This window comes from Phodopus roborovskii, unplaced genomic scaffold, assembly GCF_943737965.1.
Source record: "Phodopus roborovskii unplaced genomic scaffold, PHOROB, whole genome shotgun sequence".
Lineage (NCBI taxonomy): Eukaryota > Metazoa > Chordata > Mammalia > Rodentia > Cricetidae > Phodopus > Phodopus roborovskii.
The window spans coordinates 27,170,618-27,191,273 of record NW_026126416.1 but is presented as its reverse complement, the minus strand read 5'-3'; the positions used below and the strand labels follow the sequence as shown (position 1 = coordinate 27,191,273).

At 39.0% G+C, this 20,656-nt stretch overlaps 1 protein-coding gene across 1 annotated transcript in view; it reads right to left on the bottom strand.

The window, feature by feature from the left end:
• Atp8b4 (ATPase phospholipid transporting 8B4 (putative)) overlaps nucleotides 1-20,656 on the bottom strand; it is a 165,171-nt gene that overhangs the window by 76,496 nt on the left and 68,019 nt on the right. Inside the window, exons 9-11 of the mRNA XM_051183488.1 lie at nucleotides 15,775-15,933; nucleotides 9,083-9,171; nucleotides 5,697-5,893 (exon numbers count right to left, since the gene is read on the bottom strand). Of these exons, the coding sequence (XP_051039445.1) occupies nucleotides 5,697-5,893; nucleotides 9,083-9,171; nucleotides 15,775-15,933 (445 nt within the window). The remainder of the gene's footprint in view (nucleotides 1-5,696; nucleotides 5,894-9,082; nucleotides 9,172-15,774; nucleotides 15,934-20,656) is intronic.

Below are 20,656 nucleotides of genomic sequence, written 5' to 3'. Positions count from 1 at the left end.
GGGGGAGGAAAGGAAAACATGTGCGACCAGGAAGATTGAGCCTGGTTAGGAATAGAAGATAGGAGAGAGAGAGAGAGAGAGAGAGAGAGAGAGAGAGAGAGAGAGAACATAAAAGAGGGAGCCAATATTGGTTTGAAGATAAAATTGAACACAAAGAAAGGTCGAGAGAACTATAAGACTGCTCCCAACTAACAAGTTGAGCTTCCGTGGAAAGGCTATCATAAATGCCCTTCCCGGAGAGTGAGATCAACAACTAACTTCTCCATGGAGCCCTCAACTATGCCTGTTGAAAACAGGATCAAACACCCATACATAAACACTGAGTCGAACTAGAACCCAGATGCAGATGGAGAGGACAAGACCATGAGGCAGAAACACATAGAGACAGCTTACCTGAACAAGGAGGAGCTAAAGGCCACTAGACTGATAGCTGGGAAGCCAGCATGGGATTGACTCAGGCCCTCCTGAATATGGGTCTCAGCCAGAAGGACCTCAGACAGTGGAGCCAGGATGTATCCCTGGTGCACAAAAGGACTTTGGGAACACATCCCCCATGGAGGGATAACTGCCTTAATCTAGAGACAGGAGAGAAGCCCTAGTCCCTACTTCACAGGACCTGTCAGATCTACATGACCCCAACTGGATGGCATTCCCCTACATATGGAATTGGGGTGGGGGGATGGGAGGGGAGGGTGTTTAGAGTGCATGTGAGAGGGCAGAGAGGGTAAAAAGGGAGGGAAGAAGGGAGGGAGGGCTGGGGGAGGAGGTAGGGAGGGAGGGAGGGAGGGAGGGAGAGAGAACTGGGATCGACATGTAAAATAATATATTAAACTAAAAAAAAATGCTTTGACTCCAAAATTTAAGTTGAAGGGCAAGTTACTGGGGAAAAGGATTTCTATTTTTGTTTCCACAGAAAATGAAAAGCTGTGGATTCCTTCCAGACTAATGTGGTTTGATCACGCCAGACCGCCTGAAACAGAGTACAAGCTAATCCTACATTCAAAACAGCTGGACAAAACAGCCCTACAGACTACAGCCAGGATATCTGAATCTTCTTCGAATCCCCCAAGACAGCGCCCCTTACCAGCAGGAAGTAGTTTGGAAAGAACGACACCCAAATTCCCAAATATTGTGTATAAATGTTTGTTTTCATTTAATTGGACTGTTATATAAAATTAAATAAAAGTAAAAAAATCCCAGTGGAGAATTTTTTATGACATGTTAATTTGAAACTCCATCTGCATCTCAGAGTAAACAAATCCTTATTGAAGATAAGCAGCATATATCTAGTTGGAATAAATGCATTCTAAGACATTGATAGGGATTTACTTTGCTAAAGAAGCCAACAGTAAGTCTCTATTAAGCAGCAAGCAAAATGTGATCAATCTTGACTAAAAACAGGGTTTCCCACTTCCCATCTACTAAGGAAAGACTAGTCTTGTGTTCTACTAATGACTTATATATTCAAACCCCAGTAAGGGAAAGTTTGTGGCCAAGGGTCTTAGTCCAAATGTCTATCATCTATAATGCTAAGTGGGTGACCCAAAAGACTGGGACAATGTGAGGTATCAGTCTTTTCAGAAACTTTATTTGGGTTTTTTCTTAGGTTTGTGTTAAATTGTTCATTGCTTTGAAAGAAATATGTTTCATAAAACTAAGTGCAACTTCAATGAAAAAAATACATTTTCCAAGGAATTTTATTTTTGAAAGTACTTCTATTGATAACATATGGTGATTTTTATTTGCTTTTCTTCCTTTTTATACAGTTCCACACCACAGCTTAACACATTTGTTTCTGAATATTATATATTTTTACTGATAGGATGTTTTAAAATTATTGCTGACCTAAAGGAAAGCCTGAAAGTCACATACATACATACATACACACACACACACACACACACACACACACACACACACACACACACACCACTCACATGATTAGAAACTTAGCTGAATTCCAGCAGTGGCAGGATTATTTTGGATGCCTAGTTTTATAATCACTTGTATACATTACTTTTTTTCTGGATAGGATTATTTTAGTTCGAATTTCCTGTCTTTGCTCACTGGATTTCAATTCGTCTTTGTATATTAACAAGAGCATTCAGAAGAACACAAAATAGCACTGATAATAGCAGAGACCTATAGTTTATTTCTTCTCTGAGTGTTTTTTCTTATCTACACAGGAAGAAGATTTGATGTTGTGCACATCTTCCCTGAGTGCTGAATGCTGTGCCTCTGGTTCTTCAGTACACCAGGAGCATCCACACTCCATCTAAGTGTGGTACAGACAGGTCATCTCTGAGTTTCTCCTAAACTAAATTCACACTGTTACTACATAAAATTATATGACTGGAAGATAAACAGATCTCTTTATTAATAATCTATTATTTTACTTTATGTCCATTGATGTTTTGTCTGCATGTATGTCTGTGTGAGGGTGTCAAATCCCCTTTGAGAAAAACTCTCAGGAACATGTTTGTAATCACCACACAAATGGCCACACAAATTTGGAACACTGTTGTTTGGAGGAGCTCAAATAGATGATCCAAAATACTTTTTAAATCAAAGTCATTATGAGTTGGATTAAACTCTTTTAATATTGAAAAAAAGAAGGAGGAGGAGAAGAAGAAAGGAAGGAAGAAAACAAAAGAAAAATGTAATACTTTGAAACAGGAAAACCATGTTAACAGGATAGCCCTGGCTGTCCTGGAACTCACTCTATAGAGCAAGCTGGCCTTGAACTCAGAGATTCGCCTGCCTCTGCTTCCCAAATGCCGGGATTAAAGGGTTACACCACCACTGTCCAGCTAATATAACTTTTATTATACTATACGATTTTTATATTTGTTCACTATTGTTGTTATTCTCTTATTGTTCCCAATTTGTAAACAAACTTTATTATAGCTATACATGGAGAAAACATACACACGTGGTTCAGCCCTGAGCATCCCCCTACGATCCTGGAAGATGTGTTACCCCTGAAAGGAGGGTCACTATGCAAAAGTCACTCAAAGCTTTCAATTGTCTGCAAATCTGGTAGTTCCACGTAAACTCAAAGCAAAATGAATGTAGCAGCCTTTGAGTCTCCCATGCTGCCTTCCAAGCCAATGGAAATCTACACAATCTCCTCAAATTCTGGGGCCTTAAAATAGCCTGTAGAGAACATAAGTCTCCTTTTAGCTCAGGAAAAGAAAGTTTGGGAGGGTGATAGTACAACATGCAGCCCTTTTCTTTACAGACAAACACACACACACACACACACAACCTGTGGCTAGGCCTTACTTAATGCATAAACACACTGACAGCATGGAAATATGTTATCAAAATAGATGTCTTTGCTCACCTGGAATTGTTAACTGTTCAAAGTGAATCATGAGCTCTTGCCATATGGCATTAGTTTACGTATTGTACCTATCCAAAAAACCTAATGGGGGCTTTCATGGAAGGCCTTCAGCCCTCACCACAGAGACACCTGGCAGTTGTCTGTTCCTAGATCATAGTGTGCAAGCATTTAGAACCATACAACCTGAAATTTTTGGAATGCGTTTTCCCTCAGATTGAGATCACAGTTACTCATCGAGAGAAAACTCTCAGCTTTCCATCTTCACCATCCCAAATCCCACACAGCTTAGGGACAGTGGGAAAACAAGGTACAAGTGTCAGCCACGCAGCTTTAGATCCTCATTCTGACTATATAATTAGCTATGTAATCCTGATCTGATAACTCCCCATTTCAGCAAGAGCTATTTGAGAAGACTTGGGGGGACACAAAATGAGATAAAGTATGTGAAGCTCCTTATGCAAAGCATTAAAGAGGAAACAAAGCCATCTATGGAATGTGGCAAGGCCTCATATTCATGTTACATTATAGAGCACTGGAGAGTGGTTTTGAAATCATAAAAAGTGATGCAGAAGAAAGCAATTAAAGTAGCAAAAGCAATTATGTGCTGTGCCAACATCAAGTATATGTGAATACACACATTTATAATGGTATCTAAAGGTAGACACTACCATTTCAATGAAAGGAATTCAGAAATCAATCATTCTTAATGCCCTCATCTTGTCAAGTAGCACATGTTTGACAAGCACAAGACAAAAAGAAGCAAAGGACAGGGATGATATTAGCCTGCCAAGACCAAAACCTGGGCTTCTAATATTAGAAATGTGATTTTATTGTTGTTGTGGTGGTGGTTCACAACTACATACTAAAAGTAAAAGGAAAGCTAACCTGGGAATCTAGCCATGGTTTCTTTAAAAAAGAAAGAAAGGAAGGAAGGAAGGAAGGAAGGAAGGAAGGAAGGAAGGAAGGAAGAAAGGAAGGAAGGAAGGAAGGAAGGAAGGAAGGAATGAAGGAAGAAACCTTTCAGAACATTAAATGAAAAGCATCAGAGTCATATTATGAAAGAAGGTACAGAGTTATGTGTCCTCCACAAGGACATAAACTGCGTGTGAAGATGGTAAGCCACTGTGCACATGTGCAGATGATACACCTCTGTCACATTGGTTTTTAGGACATAAAAGGAAAAGCTACAAGGCTGATCACAGCTTTTCTGACAAAGAGCAGCATTTGCTACAGGCTTTATAGTGGGGTTCAAGCATAAGAGGTTCTCAGTACCCAAGATGAGCCAGTAAAACACAGATCACACAGAGCCTAGGCTACCCACAGCTCCAGAAGGCCTAGAGTAATTTGTGGTGTTGTGGCCACATGCCTCTACTTCAAGTCAATTTCCCATAACTTGACATATCAGTTTCCTGACTTCTATCCAAAACAAGAATTTTGTTTAGTAACCTCCCTTGTTTCATTGAAACTTAGTTTTTGGAAAGAGAAAAGAGAGATTAGTCATAATTAGTAGAGATCCAGAGCTGATGGCTTTGTATGCTGTTAAAGTAATGATGGCAAGGAGTGGCAAACAACCAAGTCCTATCTTGGCTACAGGATCTCTGGAACTATCTGACTCAGTCTTGGAAGAATTGGGATAGAGAATGTCTCAGGTAGACTTATCTAAGCCTTATTGAACACACACACATACACATACAGAGAAAGGAGAGAAGGAAGCAGAGAGAAAAATGAACATATGTTTGGAGAAAGAGAACACATACACAGAGAGCAAACAGACACAGAGAGGGAAAGAGAGAATACATACATGAGAAAGATGAAGGTAGCTACGGACAATGACAGACTATTTTACATCACTCTGTAGGACTAAATCTAGAAACCATAGAACAGGATAGTGGGAAAGATGACCCATACTTACCTAACAATGGCCAGGTGCAACCACCTACTTTACTTTGAGTCCTTTCTGTATTTACAATGGCTGCCAATAATAAGGTAATTTTCACAACATTACAGATCTAGTGAATAGTAGAACAGCACCTGTGTCCTGGTACTTGAGACAGACCAATGACAGGGAGGCCACGTCTCAAAATATCTCAGGTTTTCTTTTTCTTACCTTAGACCAGATCAATTTTACTGATCAGATTACATGAGCTTGTGGCAGATTTTCCAAAGAAATTCATCCCTGAGAAACCTTACTAACCAAGGAAAAAATAAAACATATTTACTGTAATTCAAAAAAAAAGTTCAAGTAAAATAGAATTAAAGAGCTAAGTCACCTCATTCCTAGCACATGTAGCAGATCATACACAGGGTGAATGATGAAACAATTTCACTGTAGCATAAACTCTCATCTCACCTCACATATAATGAAATGGGGACAAGCGTGTTGAGGATGATAATGTATGACCAGAAAGTTAAGAATCCTGAGAGCAAAGAACTCTTCTCGCCTTCTCTCCAGAAGAGGAAAGTTCTGAACTGGTCCCCAACTTCACTTTGCCATATTGAATTTCCTACTGCAAGAGTAATTCCCAGGCATACCAGAAATCCAAAGATCTGAAACAAGAATAGAAGTATAGAAGTCTGGTTAAGGTGAATGTGAACCCTAAATTAGTCAAATCAACACAATATAACTACAAGTTAATTTCCCATAAGAAATTGCCATTTGAAAATCAAGTTACATAAACCTTTTTCTTACTTACAATAAAGCATGAGAATAAAATACATATAGCTAAATATCTGACATATATTTTCTTACTTAATTTTCTCTCTCTCTCTCTCTCTCTCTCTCTCTCTCTCTCTCTCTCTCTCTCTGAGGCAGATACCATTATCCACCACATATTAAAAACTAAAGAATAAGCACAGAAAAGACTATGCTGCAGATTGGCCTCTGTCACTTAGGTAGCTACACATCCGTACTCCCTAACAAATCACATGCTTCAATGCTTGAAGTCCAGAAGACCGTGTGCCCTCAGTGCCCTGGAAGGACCCAGGTTACATCTGCTGCCCAGCTGTAATTACTGTAAAAGTTCACCTCTACTGACAGTGTGATGGACTTTAGAGTCACCATGGAAACAAGCCTGTAGGCAAGTCAGTAAGGAATGACTAGACTGGATTAACTGAAGAGGGAAGACCCACCCACATATGGGCAGCCACGCTCCACCAGCAGGTGCTCCCAGACTATTTAAAGGATGAAGCAAGCTGAGCACCAGCAGCCATCTCTCTCTGCTCACTAAGTGTGAGTGCCATGTGGCCAGCTGCCTCCTGCTGTCGTGCTTTCACTATTACTCCACAATGGCCAATTCAATGTGGCCAGCCTCCTCCTGCGGACACACCTCCACCACTGTGACTGACTGCATCCCCAGAGATGTGAACCAAACTAAATTCTTCTTTCAAGTGGTTTTGCCAGGTGTTTGATCACAGCAACAAGATTAGCAACTAGCACCCTGACTGATGCTTCCTTCATCATCTCACACATGTCAGAACGCTTAGCTGTAGATACGTCCACAGATCCTTACAGACAACAAAAAAATAGAAGGATGAACCAACGCACCTTATGATATAGATACTAAGTGGGAGGCAAGGTAAAAATACATGCCAGATTTTAACATCACCATTACTCTCCGAATTAGAAAAACAGTCTAGAAGTTCGTCAGTCAGAGAGACAATGAAGTAAGTCATCAGTGAGTCTATACCCACAGTCTCACAGATGGACACAAATGCAGTGTCTTGCAAATGAATTTGTAAAGATTTGTTCTGCTAAGGGAGCTCATAATTAGCCACTATCAAGGCAGAAATGGATCTACAAAGTAGGAATGTGGAAATTTTTCTCCAAAAAGGATTATTTCTGCAGTCTAGAACTGTTTTCTTCTTCATAATCATGAATACAATAGGAGCATATGAAGACAGAGTTGAAGAAAACGTTACTGAAGATATATTAGCAAAACTAGACATGAGAGAAAAATTAAATTGCATCCCCTATACCTTACCAATTTGGTATCTGTATCACCATATCTTCTCCTTTTAATGATTGTTAATATAAATTACTTTATATTACTTTAAACCATTACAATTAATGATGTTTCACAATAAGTATCCTAACTTAAGAATGGATTTATCTTTTAAATCCCCCCAAAAATCATCCTATTTCTACCACAGAAATGAAGGGCAGTGCCAGCTTCCAAGGCAATGACTTTACCCTGAGGTAGATAGATAGGATAGATAATAGATTATATATAATAGGATATATGATAGATGGTAAATAGGTAGGTAGGTAGGTAGGATAGATAATAGATTATAGATATATTAGATAGGAGATAGATAGATAGATAGATAGATAGATAGATAGATAGATAGACAATTCAAACCCCAGAAGGGGGTTAGAGCCATTTAAATTGGAAATTCTTAGAGTGGATAAGATTCCTTGTAAACATACCACCTCCATTCCAGGAACCCTAAGCCAAGGGGGTGAATGTGTTGGACTGTGATATGTAAAGCAAAGCATAGTCTTATTAATATTTGTATTCAGTCAGTGTTCATTTTCTTCTCCTATTCAGAGTCAAGCTATTACATTATATGTCAATTAAGCAAATACATTAGAGCTTAGATTCTTTAAGACTCTTGGAAAGTCCGTGATAAGGTACTAGGAAACATGCTTCAATGTTTCTGTCCTTGCATTTCAAAGTTAAAGTAGTTTTCAAATCAAGTATCTCATAAATGAACAAATCCTTAGGACACAAGTAAGAAAATGATGAGATCAATAGTATGAGATAAAACAAACTTAGCTGCTAAAGGGATGGAATGTAAGAAGAAGTACATGTTTGAACTAAACAAGTGGTAGTTTCTACTCATTTTCCTTCAAAACTGAGAAGAGAAAAACCAAGCCTCATCAGAGAAAGAAAATTATGAACTAATGAGATCTAGGCACTTCCATGAGGAAGGACAGCTATGACTTAGAAAGTAGAGACTTCCTAAGGAAAGTCCGCTCCAAAGTTGGCAGGGTGCAATGTAAAACAAAAACATAAGTCCTTGTTTAAAAAATATCAGAATTTCTAAACAGCAATAGTAAATCAATAAACCTGACTTTTATGAGAATAGAGCCATTTATAACAGATCAGATACCAGTGACGCCACCATTATCCACAGCTATGTAAAGAAGGTTTGAGCAAAGATAAGATTTTACATATCTCCAAAATGATTTAGTTTTATACCTCAGTAATGCTTGAAAAGCAAGAAGGCCAAAAGTAACCATACACAAAGGGGAGTGTCTGTGCCAGTGATGGTAGGGGGAGCAATGAGCCTGGGTGTCACCATTTTCTATCAACAAAATAAATTCAATAGACAGCACTTAAGGGGGAAAATGATTTAGTTTTCCAAACACAAAGACTTGAAGACAAAGGCCTTGTATAAAAACTAGGCTACCTCTCACATTATATCCTACCACTTGCTGATAATTTATTTTAATCTATGAAATAGAAGTGAATAAACTGAGCCCTAAATATAAAATATACAATATAAGTTTCAAAAAGAGTTTAGACTTCTGAGTGAATTCTCTGAAAAGCAAATTAAGTATATTAAGATAGCAATGACCAGTGACATTGCCTAATTCAATCAGTGATGCATCTATAGCACCAGATTGCTCACAAACTTGCCAGGGACTCTCCCGGAGTACTAGCCGAGTAATTGTCAACCTCCTAATGGCTCACTCATAGCACAAGAGTACTCATCAACCTATCAGAGACTTACCCACAGGACTAGGGTATTCATTAGTCTGTCAATGCTTGTCCTTTTAAACTTTGTCTTACCACTGTTCTGCATTAGTTTAGTGTCAGGACCTATAAAAGAAAAATAACAATTTTGAAAAAATAAACCAATCTAATAATGGCTGGAACAATATAGCAATATTAACTCTGAATGTTACAAATTCCCCAATCAAAAGGCACAGGCTAGTAGACTGGCTCAAAAAGCAGGAATCATTTGTTTTCTTCTTTTCAGAAACAAACCTGCCACAAAAGACAAACTACTTTAGGGTTAAAGGACGAGAAGTATATTCCAGTCAAAAGGAACCTACAAAACATCCAGGTGTTACTGTTTTAATATCTGGCTAAATAAACTTCAAACCCAAACTAGTGAGAAACATAAACTCATTTTATATTGATTAAGGGGAAAACCCATAAAGGGATTATTATCATTCTAAACATACATGTCCTGAAGACAAAACACACAATTTCATTAAACAAAAATCATTACATGTAAAGTCACAGATAAGCTCAGCCAAATAGTAATAGGTAAATCTAACTCCCTGCTCTTACCAACTAACAGACCGTCCTGACAAAATATAAATAGGGCTGGAGAGATGGCTCAGCTGTTAAAGGCTAGGCTCATAACCAAAACAGAGAGAGAGAGAGAGAGAGAGAGAGAGAGAGAGAGAGATGCCAAATTAAATAGCATCATAGATCAAATGGAATTAACAAACATCTACAGAATATTCCACCTCAACAGTGAAGAATCCATGCTTTTTCAGCAACCCATAGACTAGTCTCTAAAATAATCATCAATTAGGACTCAAAGCAAATCTTAAAAAATAGAGGAAAATTGAAATGATTCCTTGAACACAGAATATAACAACAACAAAGAATCATCATAGATAACAAGCCTTATTTCCACCTTTAAATCTGGTCAGTAAAGTTTCTACATTCAACTTTCTGAGAAGCTTCTGACATTCCATCATCTCTACTTTCACAGTCCCTATCTTGGTGTAAAATACCATCATCTACTAACTGAAAAAAGCCTCATCACCAGGCTCCTCAGCTTCAAATTGCAATTTTCTAATTGCACAGAAGTAGGCAGAGACTTAATGACTTTTGGTTTGGTTAATTTTGGCATGTAATTTTTTTATTTACAAATTCTTGGTTTAAAAAAATTTAATTAAAAAAAATTCCTAGTACCTTTGCTTCCCTGTATCTGCTCTGTCCTGACTACTAATCAATATGTCCTGCATCTCATACCCCAACTGTGCACTCATTTCAGGACCTACTGTACATTTACAAATGTTATATACAGTATAGGTAAAAGTCCATCCTTCCTATATATTTATTCTTAATGTTTAATATATATTCTGCCTCTTAACCACTCTTGATGGTTTCCCCCAAGCTCCTGGGATAAAGACCTAACTTTTACACATAAATCACGGTGTATGCACAGCCCAGCTGCTCCCCACAACCCAGTCACATTCCCATGAACACCCTTTGTACTGTCTGCTCCCCATCTGAACTCTGAAGGTTCCGACTTGACTTATCCCACAACACCTTGGCCCATGCCTTGCCAACCTTATACTCTCTGCTTCCTTCCACTTCCCTAACTCTTCATTTTTGTTTGTATTAGTCCACAAAAATCAGTTCAGGAAAACTTTCCCAAAGTCACAATCTCGTTATCTTCTTCCTTGTGAATACCTGGTCTTTTAATCAGCACTCACCTCTGTCTGAGATTATATAATCACCATCATAATTGTCTGGAAGTAGCATATTAACAGTATCAAATAATTTCTATCATACAAGACTTACAACTACATGAGTAAAAGTGTGTAGAAAAGTTTATGTAGATCTGGCACGGGATGGGAGGGGAGGGTGGATAGGGTGCATGTGAGAGGGCAGTGAGGGTAAAAGTAAGGGAGGGAGGGGGACGGAGGGAGGGACAGAGGGGGAACTGGGATCGACATGTAAAATAATAAATTAAATTTTAAAAAAAGAAGAAACAATCAACTGGGTGAAAAGAAATACCAGAGAATGGGAGAGAATCTTTACCAGTTATAAATTTGACAGAGGATTAATACACAGAATATATAAAGAACTCAAGAAACAAAGAATGAAAACAAAACAAAAGAAAAAACTGCATTTGAAAAATGGGACCTAAGAAGAGAGTTCTCAGAAGAAGAGAAAAAATGACTAAGGAATATCACAAAACTTTTCACTGTTACTAGTAATAAAGAAAATACAAATCAAAAAAAAAGTTTATGTAGAAATTCTATAAAGTATGGGTGGGGCATATTGGAAGCAAAAGACTAATACAGACAGGAGGCTTACTAGCAATCCAACTGTTTCTCCACCTAAGCTAAGGTGATGCAGGAAGGCATATTATTGGATCCTAAAGGTGGGAGCTCTAGGTTTGCAGCCTTTACAAGGGTGACTTTATGTTGAAGGACCCAACCGATTTGAAATAACTATATAGAAATGTAGAGTTGGTGAATAAATACTAGAATTTAATAATTTTTATCCTTTTGGTTTCTTTCCAAACTCACCAAAACAAAAGCCAAAAATTAAGGAAAATTGTGAATATCAACTACATGTACCAGCATGCAAAGCAAAATGAAGGTTGGAAAATGATGAGGTAAAACCTCAAAGGGCAAATGAATGGCATCCAGCACCCAGACTTTATATACACTAAGATGGCACAGAGCTCTGCAGACTCCTTGAGTGAGTATTGTCCCTCCTATCAGGAACAAGCTTTGCTCCCTCTTGAACACAAAGGAAAGCCAGTAGCATGGGAACAACACAAGGTGTCTATGTGTGTTAACCTTGTGAGTGACATATTTCTAAAGTAAACCAAGCCTCTGAACTCCATCTTTGCACATCCTAAACAGGATATATAAGAGGCATTTAAATATAAAAAGAAGAGTTAATGATTCATTTTGGGTTCAATTTTCACAAGATCTAAGTACTGCCTAGAATTTGGTTCCTAATCAAATGTCTCAAGACTTAGGGACTCAGAATAACCATTCTGTCCAATTCTGACATGGACAAAATCAACCCTGAATTCTTCCCCTTGCCAGTATTCTAGTTAAGCTCTCTCTTAACTAAAGTCAATGCAAACACTGTGTACTTTACAAATGTCTTCCTGACAAATACCCTCTAAAAGTGAACATCCAGATGCAGCACAAAAGAACAGAGAGTTCCTTCTCTCCTCCACCAAAATACAGAGAATATTTCTTTTTCCCAGCTCAGCCCACAGAGATGTCAGTGTGCTCTGAACTGATGATAAAAGAATTGAAAAGTAGGCATGGAAAAAAATATCAACAAGTACCCTCTTCCATACACATCCCATTGCATCCAAGAGGTGTGTTCTAGTGTGTTCATTGTTACCCTGTGTTCCACAGAAGGAAGAGCCTAGACGTCTCAGAGCAAGGATTCTCTGCCTGGTCTGCCCCCACACCTGCCTCATCCCTAGTCTATGAACTTCTGTTCAACTCATCTCCTTCTATTCACATAAAATAGCCTTCCCACAGAGACATTATTATGAAAACCTTGGCCCCCTTAACAGCTATCAGGAGCGGCTCTCAACAGCTGTCTTAGCACACATAATGTGACTCAGTTGAACTAGAGCCTTGAACTAGTCATACTGAACAAGATTATACAAATGTAAGGAACTTTTGAATGACAGCCCATCACTAGGACTAGGATAAGACATCTCCACTTCACTGATAACAGGGATCAAAACAAGAGACTATTGATAGGAGACCTTCGGGTCTGTATTGAACTCTCCATACTTTTAATTTAAAGTAAAAGAAACATATAGGTAGGCTTGGCTTTTTCTTTGCAGGAAAGAAGGAAATATGACATAAATAACCATAGACAGACTTATCTCACTAATGAAAATAATCTGATGAAAGAAACATGAAACTAGGTTCAGACTCAGACAAAAGCATAATTCTGCTTCACTTAGAGATTTTCTAGATCTCTATACATGGCAATGCCCTGAGAGAGAAATAATGCTCACACCCACAGCTGAAGGTATTTAGAAGCAACAAGAAGGACTTTTCCTGGCTTTGAAACACATTGAGCCTTTAATGAAAATTTGTTGTTGTTAAGAAAAGTCAACTAAGAAAAATAATCCAATTTCAATTACACATATAATCAACAGACACAAAACACATCTTAATTTGATGTCACAATAAACGGGAGTTTTTTTATCCAGGGCTAGAAAATGAAGCTATAAGTACAATCTGGGTGGCTCTGTCAGCTTATGCTATTGTTCCTGAGAAGAATGCTACCTCAGAGTCACAGAGATAAAGAAAGCAAAAACATTGGATAGGCAAAAGACACCCATCCTACCACAAGCACACTTGCTCAACTATGTGCACAGAGGCTTTATTCACAATAGCCAAAAACTGGAAACAGCCTAGATGTCCCTTAACTGAAGAATGGATAAAGAAAATGTGGTAATTTATACAATGGAGTCCTACTCAGCTATTAAAAAAGAAAATGACATCATGAAACTTGCTGATTAGAAAAAAAATCACCTGAGTGAGGCAACCCAAACCCAGAAAGATAAACCTGATATGTACTCACTTATAAGTGGATATTAGCTGTTAAATAAAGGATAATTATACTACAGTCCACAGACCCAGAGAGGCTAAATAACAAAGAGAGCTCTAGTAGGACACATGGATCTCCCTGGGAAGTGGAAATAGATTTTTCTGGAGGGAATGGGGAAAGTTGGGGATGGGAAAAGAAGGGGTCCAATCAGAATGGAGGATGGAAGGTAAAGTTATGGGGAAAGACTACTGGATGAGTGGGCACATAGGGGGGGAAATGGAAACCTAGTGCAGTGACTGGAACCCATGAGGGTGACTCTAGTGAGGATGCTTAGTAATGAAGGATATGAACCCTGAACCAACCATCTTCTGTAACCAGGCTAGGCACCCAGTGGTAGGACTGAACCATCAACCCAGTCTCAAAACCCATGACCCACAGCCAGCCTTTGCTGAAAAAATGTGCTGGGATAATGGTGACTCAGAGCTTCTGGGAGTGGCCAACCAGTGACTGGTCTAACTTGAGACCCATGCTACAAGAGGGAGCCCATGCTGGACATTGCCTGTATGGCATAGAACCAGAAGCTGGATGGTCCAGAGATCTAGGGTAGAACCAAACACAACTTGTTGGTTGGGGACAGTCAATGAAATGATTCCTAATGATGTTCTGCTATACTCATAAGTTGGTGCCTGGCCCAATCATCATCAGAGAAGCTTCCTCTGGCAGCTGATGGGAACAGATGCAGAGAGGCACAGACAAACTTTAGGCTGAGATTAGGGAACCCCACAGAAGAGGGGGATGAAGAATTGTAGTAGCCAGAGGGGTCTAGACCACCACAAGAACACAACCCACAAAATCAACTAAGCAGGGCTTATGAGAGCTCGCAGAGATATGAAGCGCCAATTGCAGACCCTACGTGGGTCTGTACTAGATCCTCTAAATACATGCTATGATTATTTAGCTTGGGGTTTTGTGAAGCTCCTAACAGTGTGTGTCTTTGACTCTGTAGCCTGATCTTGGGGCCCTTTTCCCCTTACTAGGCTGTCTGGACCAGCCTTGATATGAAGGTTTATGCTTAGTCTCACTGCATCTTGTTATGTCATGTTCAGTTGATGTCCCTGGGAGGCCTGCTCTTTTCTGAAGGAAAACGGAGTGGATCTGGGAGAGAAGCCTGGGAGGAGTAGAAAGGGTAAACAACTGGGGTTTGATATATTGAATGTGAGGAACAAACAAAACCAAATAAGGAAAAGTTACCATTTTCCATCCCTCCCTCCATCCTTCCATTCCTCCATGAAGCACAGCCTTCAGACCCATCTGATGGGAGATATCATTCTGTAAATATGTTTCTCTTATTGGTTAATGAATAAAGCACTGTTGGCCAACAGGAAAGCAAAATAGGTGGGACAAGGAAACTAGGAGGAAAGAGGAAATAGTAGCGAGGAAATTCAAGATGGAGGATCTACAGGGTAGTACGCTGGGCTCTCTCTCCGGTAAGATAAGACCATGGGGAAATACTTAGATTAATCGAAATGAGTTAATATTTAAGACAGAGCTATCCAATAAGAAACTAGTAACTGGCCTACAACTTTATATCAAATACAGCATCTCTGTGTATTAATTGGGGCTGGCATGGCAGTGGGACCAGACCGGCAGAAAACATACTCATAACACCCATATGCCCTGGTGACAAACATAATGATAACTCACCAAGAAGGCTTTCTCAAAAGAGCCTCCTGACCTTTCCCAATGTGAGCTGCAGTATGAGGAGGGGCCCTCTTTCTTATAGATCTTTGGTTTTAAGGGCAGGTTACTGCCTAGACTGATAGATGCAAATGACAGGACTAAAGAGAAAGAAACTGAGCAGTAAAAGTTTAGGTAGCATCAGGTACTGAAGGTTTCAGCATCCTTAAGAATGAATTCAAGTTATCAGTGGTTCCCACAAGCTGGAACCATGTGGATTATACTCAGAGCACAGCTGTCTCCTCTAAGGAAACCCACTGTAGGGTGAACTCAGGAGCCAGCACTTGGCATTCAATAAAAACTGTGCATGTCCACATCCATAGAGAATCATGAACTAAAATGACTGTAGGAAGGGACAGAGCAGAGATGGCCCTGGACTATACGCTGTACCTGCAAAAAGAACCATTCCAAAGCACCAGCTGGTATTCCTCAGGACACAGCCTCTCAGGATTATCTTCTGGTTGCTGAGGGTGTGCTTGTTTTCCTTCCAAGAGAGGACTCCAGAGAACTTGTCTAGTTTGTTGTTAGGTGCCTCACAGATGACAACCCCTGGAAAAGAAGCAAGCCTCTTTAGACTCCCTGCAAACTCACTTCATCACCCAACCACTAATGTGCAATGCACTGTCCTTCCCTTTTAGAAAGCATACTGTTACACATGCAGGATTTGTGTTGGGAAGTAGTAAGCTGAAACATGTGAAAATGGAAATCCATCAAATATTTCTAAGCAGGACTGTCTACTCTGACCAATAAGAACAGAGCCCTAAGAACCATGAGTTTTTTTTTTTTTTTTTTTACCCTTAAGAATATTTCAAAGTACCAATTTTTAATCTTAGGATATATTAAAGTGACTTTTTACAAATATAAAATGACAAATGTCCATATTTTGTCATTTTACTTACTGTAAACTGCCAAATGAAACCAAATAAATAAATATAATAGCTTTGGAGCTTTCTGTTCAAAACCAATTGGTTCCAATCTTTTGAATCTGTGGTGGCGCGTTAGAGTAGGAGTGTGTGAAAAGTGATTGGCTTCTCCTACAGTACTTTCAAGGGCATACTACTAAGACTCAATCCTCCCTCTAGGTCATGAATCTTACAATTCTACCACCACACAGTAACACTGGGCATTGTGTCTTCACCTAAGACTTAAGTTCTAAAGCATAGTAGGTAGGGACCAATCCTCTCTCTAAGCCACCTTCTGATACTGAAAACTTTTTTTCCAGGGTTTCTTCCCTTTCTGGAATGCTGGTTTCCTTTTCAAATCACAGCCACAGCTACAGCTGTGAATCAAGGAGCCTGATGACTCCTGACCAGAAAGGCTGGTCATATTTCAAATTACAAATGGCACCTTCTGTAACCTCTCCTTACCATTTCCTAATTAGAAAAGAAAAGACCTCCATTTGGTCATTCTGTGGGCCTTCCCAGGCATCCAGTGCTAAAGAAGAGCCTGCTAGCTTGGGTTTCACTGAAACAAACAGCCTGTACAAGGTTGTTTCTTAGACCAAGTAACTAAATTGCAATTAGCTCTTATTACATCTTACCTGTTTATTAAAAAGTAAATTAAAAGGAGTTTCAACTGGTTAACGTTCTTTAGAACACTACATTGTGGATCCAGAGCTTTTTCTGAATTCTCAGATTTTGTGATCATCTTTTCCTTGACCAATAATTTTCACATGTCTGAGTTTCACATAACCTTGAATTGAATGGGCCTCACCAGCAAAACTTGCACAAATAACAGGCTGACAGGAGCCCTTAAAAATTATCTTAATTTCCTCACCTAATACTCAAACTTCAAATTTGGCCATGATTCAAAAAAAAAAAAAAATGTGATTTGGGCAAAAACAACATGATTTATGGTTCCTTGCCAATAACAATATAAAAAGCATTCGTTTGATCATTTTCATTGTCATAAACAAAGGTTGACAGGGAGGTAAATTCAACCTTGAATATTTTGGCTCACTATTTCCAGAAAGAACATGTGCCCACATCTAGCCTGATATTGATGTTGCCTTTCTGCCAGGGACTATAGGGCCAAGTTCTATATGAGCTCCTGGAGAGCAAGAAAGCCCCAGCACAGCTTCCTAATAGTGTGGCCCCAGATCTCAAAATAGTAAACACAGGGTTCCATCACAACAAAACCCTGGGCACAAAGCCAAAGTATTTTTTAACTGATAAAAATGCTGTTTCCCCTTTCTCAGCTCCATTGGCATTAAACATTAATGTTCCCATTTCTCTTCTACTCTTTCCAAATGGGCTACCAGCTTCCTTTGTGGGAAACACTACACACATTTCTATGTATTCCCACAACCTACCATACTGTCTCCAATTAAAATTATAAAAATATTTGTTGGAGAGATACTTGGGGATTATGAGGCTGAACAGATGTGTTCATGGCTAAGAAAACTTGCTGCACTTGCAAAGGACTTATGTTCCGTTCCCTGCACTCAAACCGCAACTATAACTCCAGTTTCAGGGTTGGTATCTGATGGCTTCTTCTGCATTTAAGGGCACCAGGTGCATACATGGGACTCCTATATACATGCAGGTAAAACACTCAATCACATAATTTTCTTTCAATAGGAAAGGGGTTGAGAGATGACATAAGTATTATAGCAAATCTATGATAAATGAAAAGGTCGATATCATGAAAATGGGAACTCAAATACCAAATATCTTGGTATGACCTAACTGTAATAGAAGCCAAAGAGAATGATGAAAACAGATAGGCACCTTAAAGCACATCAAAAATAAGCAAAAATATTCCCCACCCACAAAGCATAAGAATCAAGGGAGACTCTCCTGAGACCTTGCTTTCTTCTTTCTAATTCTATTAGAAGAAGAGATGATAAATGGCTGGAAAGGATAAGAAAACCATTTGGAGAAAATAAAATCATTTCTCACATGGTCGTCTTAGTTGGAAATGATACAATTTGGTAGGGAGAGGGGTCATCTGAATGATTAAGTGTAAACATAATCAAGGTGGTTACTCTCATTTCCCCCTTCTGAAGAGAAAAGACATGAAAACACTTAGTAGTTCATACATTTTATAATGATAGAGAAATACCTATACTGCACAAAAGCTACAAGTTCTCATTTTGAACATTCCTTGGTATTTTAAATTCTAAATTCAGCCTGCTGGATTATTGGGTAACTAACAATTTGATAAGTTTCTTCAACTATTTACTCAAGGAGGAAATATGTAGTTTATGAGTGAAAATTATAAGAAAAATGTCCCATGATTTTCCAAAACTAAGAAGCTTTGCTTCTTTCTGCACATTATTAGTGATATTCTTTGCTTGTCCACACTGCAACTCTTCCATAGGACAGGCTGGACACTGGACAAGGCACCATCATTGCTAGTCGAGAAGTTCACTAGCCAAGAACTTCTTGATGTTTAGGCGATTACCCAACTACTGCTGTGCTAACTAATGAGGTGACTATCTCTTTCCCTAGAAAGCAGAGAGAGAAAGAGGTGAATCTCTGTGAGTTTGAGGCCAGCCTAGTCAAGAGGGAGGGAGGGGGAGTTGAAGGAAGGAAGGGAGGGAGGGAGGGAGGGAGGGAGGGAGGGAGGGAAGGAAGGAAGGAAGGAAGGAAGGAAGGAAGGAAGGAAGGAAGAAAATGTCATCTTCATACTTTCTAAAGCCAGCTGGGCGTTGGTGGCATAGGCCTTTAATCCCAGCACTCGGGAGGCAGAGACAGGCAGATCTCTGTGAGTTTGAGGCCAGCCAGATCTACAGAACTAGTTCCAGGACAGGCTCCAAAGCAATACAGAGAAACCCTGTCCAGAAAAACAAAACAAAAATAACCATAATTTTTAAAGCCAAGGGGTTTTATTTGAGTTCTTGGAAACCAAGACCTCACACAACTTTCTTAATATTAAGTCAGCAGCCACCCAACATTAACACCACAATAACCATATTAGCATCACCAGTCAAACAGAAATGATTCTTTGTGTCTTTTAATGGAATCCTATCTATCAGTTGTGCTGTGATGGACTGTGCATCCATCCATTTGAGTGGAAGAGTTATCTGGTAAATTCTGTAGCTACAAGGTGCTAACCAAGCCCATTTACTTATTTACTCACTCACTCACTCACTTATTTACTTACTTACTTACTTAATAATTTTAGCCAAGAAGATGTCATTTTCTTTGTTTTAATTACACACATGCTATTCTTTAGTAAAAGACCACAAAATACACAAAGATTCTTAACTAAAGAGTCAATCCTTCTCTGGTTCAGACGGGTATTAACAGTCACACAAAATATGTAAACCTGTCACTCGTTGCAAAACACAGACCACAGTCCAGTCAGTAACAATATACAAAAAAATTCTTGAACACATGTATATTAGGGGATTTCCCCAAGGCATAAAAATGTCTGGTTTACAAATGTGTGATAAACAAATATTTCCAGGTATAAATGTTGTTTGATTCCTATAAAACTTAACGTGAAAAGCCTTGTCAAATTCAAGTATTTTTATATTTATTATATTAGATCAAATTATTTTTCCTTATGGAGTTTGATTATGTATTGATTATTCAGACACTTGAAATAGAAAAAAAATATTTATTTGTATGAGAACTCTTCAAATAAACAGATTCACCTACTCAAACCTGCTCCTGTCTCAAATACACTTGTCTGTTTGGACAGCATCTCTAAATTCTCTATCCTGATGGAATTCTAAATTACTGAGAACTTTGATACCTTTTCAAAAATGTGACAACATCATCTTGAATGGCTTTGATTTTTTTTTATACTTAGTTTTGTTCTTTTCAATTTACCTTACATTGAAACATTTTTCATCCTCTCAGAAGTTAAACTGTGATACACAGCCTCTGTTGGTCTTTGTTAGGGCAGGGTTTTCCATCAGACTTTGGTTTGCATTCTGACTCCTCTACTTAACAGCCACATGATGGGACCATTCTATTAACCTGGGTCTCCGGTTCAAATAGGAGCTAGTGATAATTTTTCCTTCAGAGACTATAAAGATGGCACTGGGGAGATGGCTCAAAGGTTAAAGCACTTACTGCACAAGAATATGGATCTGGGTGGGACTGACTCAGGCCCCCCTGAATATGGGTCTCAGCCAGAAGGTCTAAGCAGTCTAAGGGACCTCAGACAGTGGAACCAGAATGTATCCCTGGTGCACAAAAGGACCTTGTGACCACATCCCCCTTAAGGCAATGCCTTAACCTAGAGACAGGAGAAAAGTCCTAGTTGCTACTTCAAATGACCTGACAGACCTACATGACCCCACCTGGATGGCATTGCC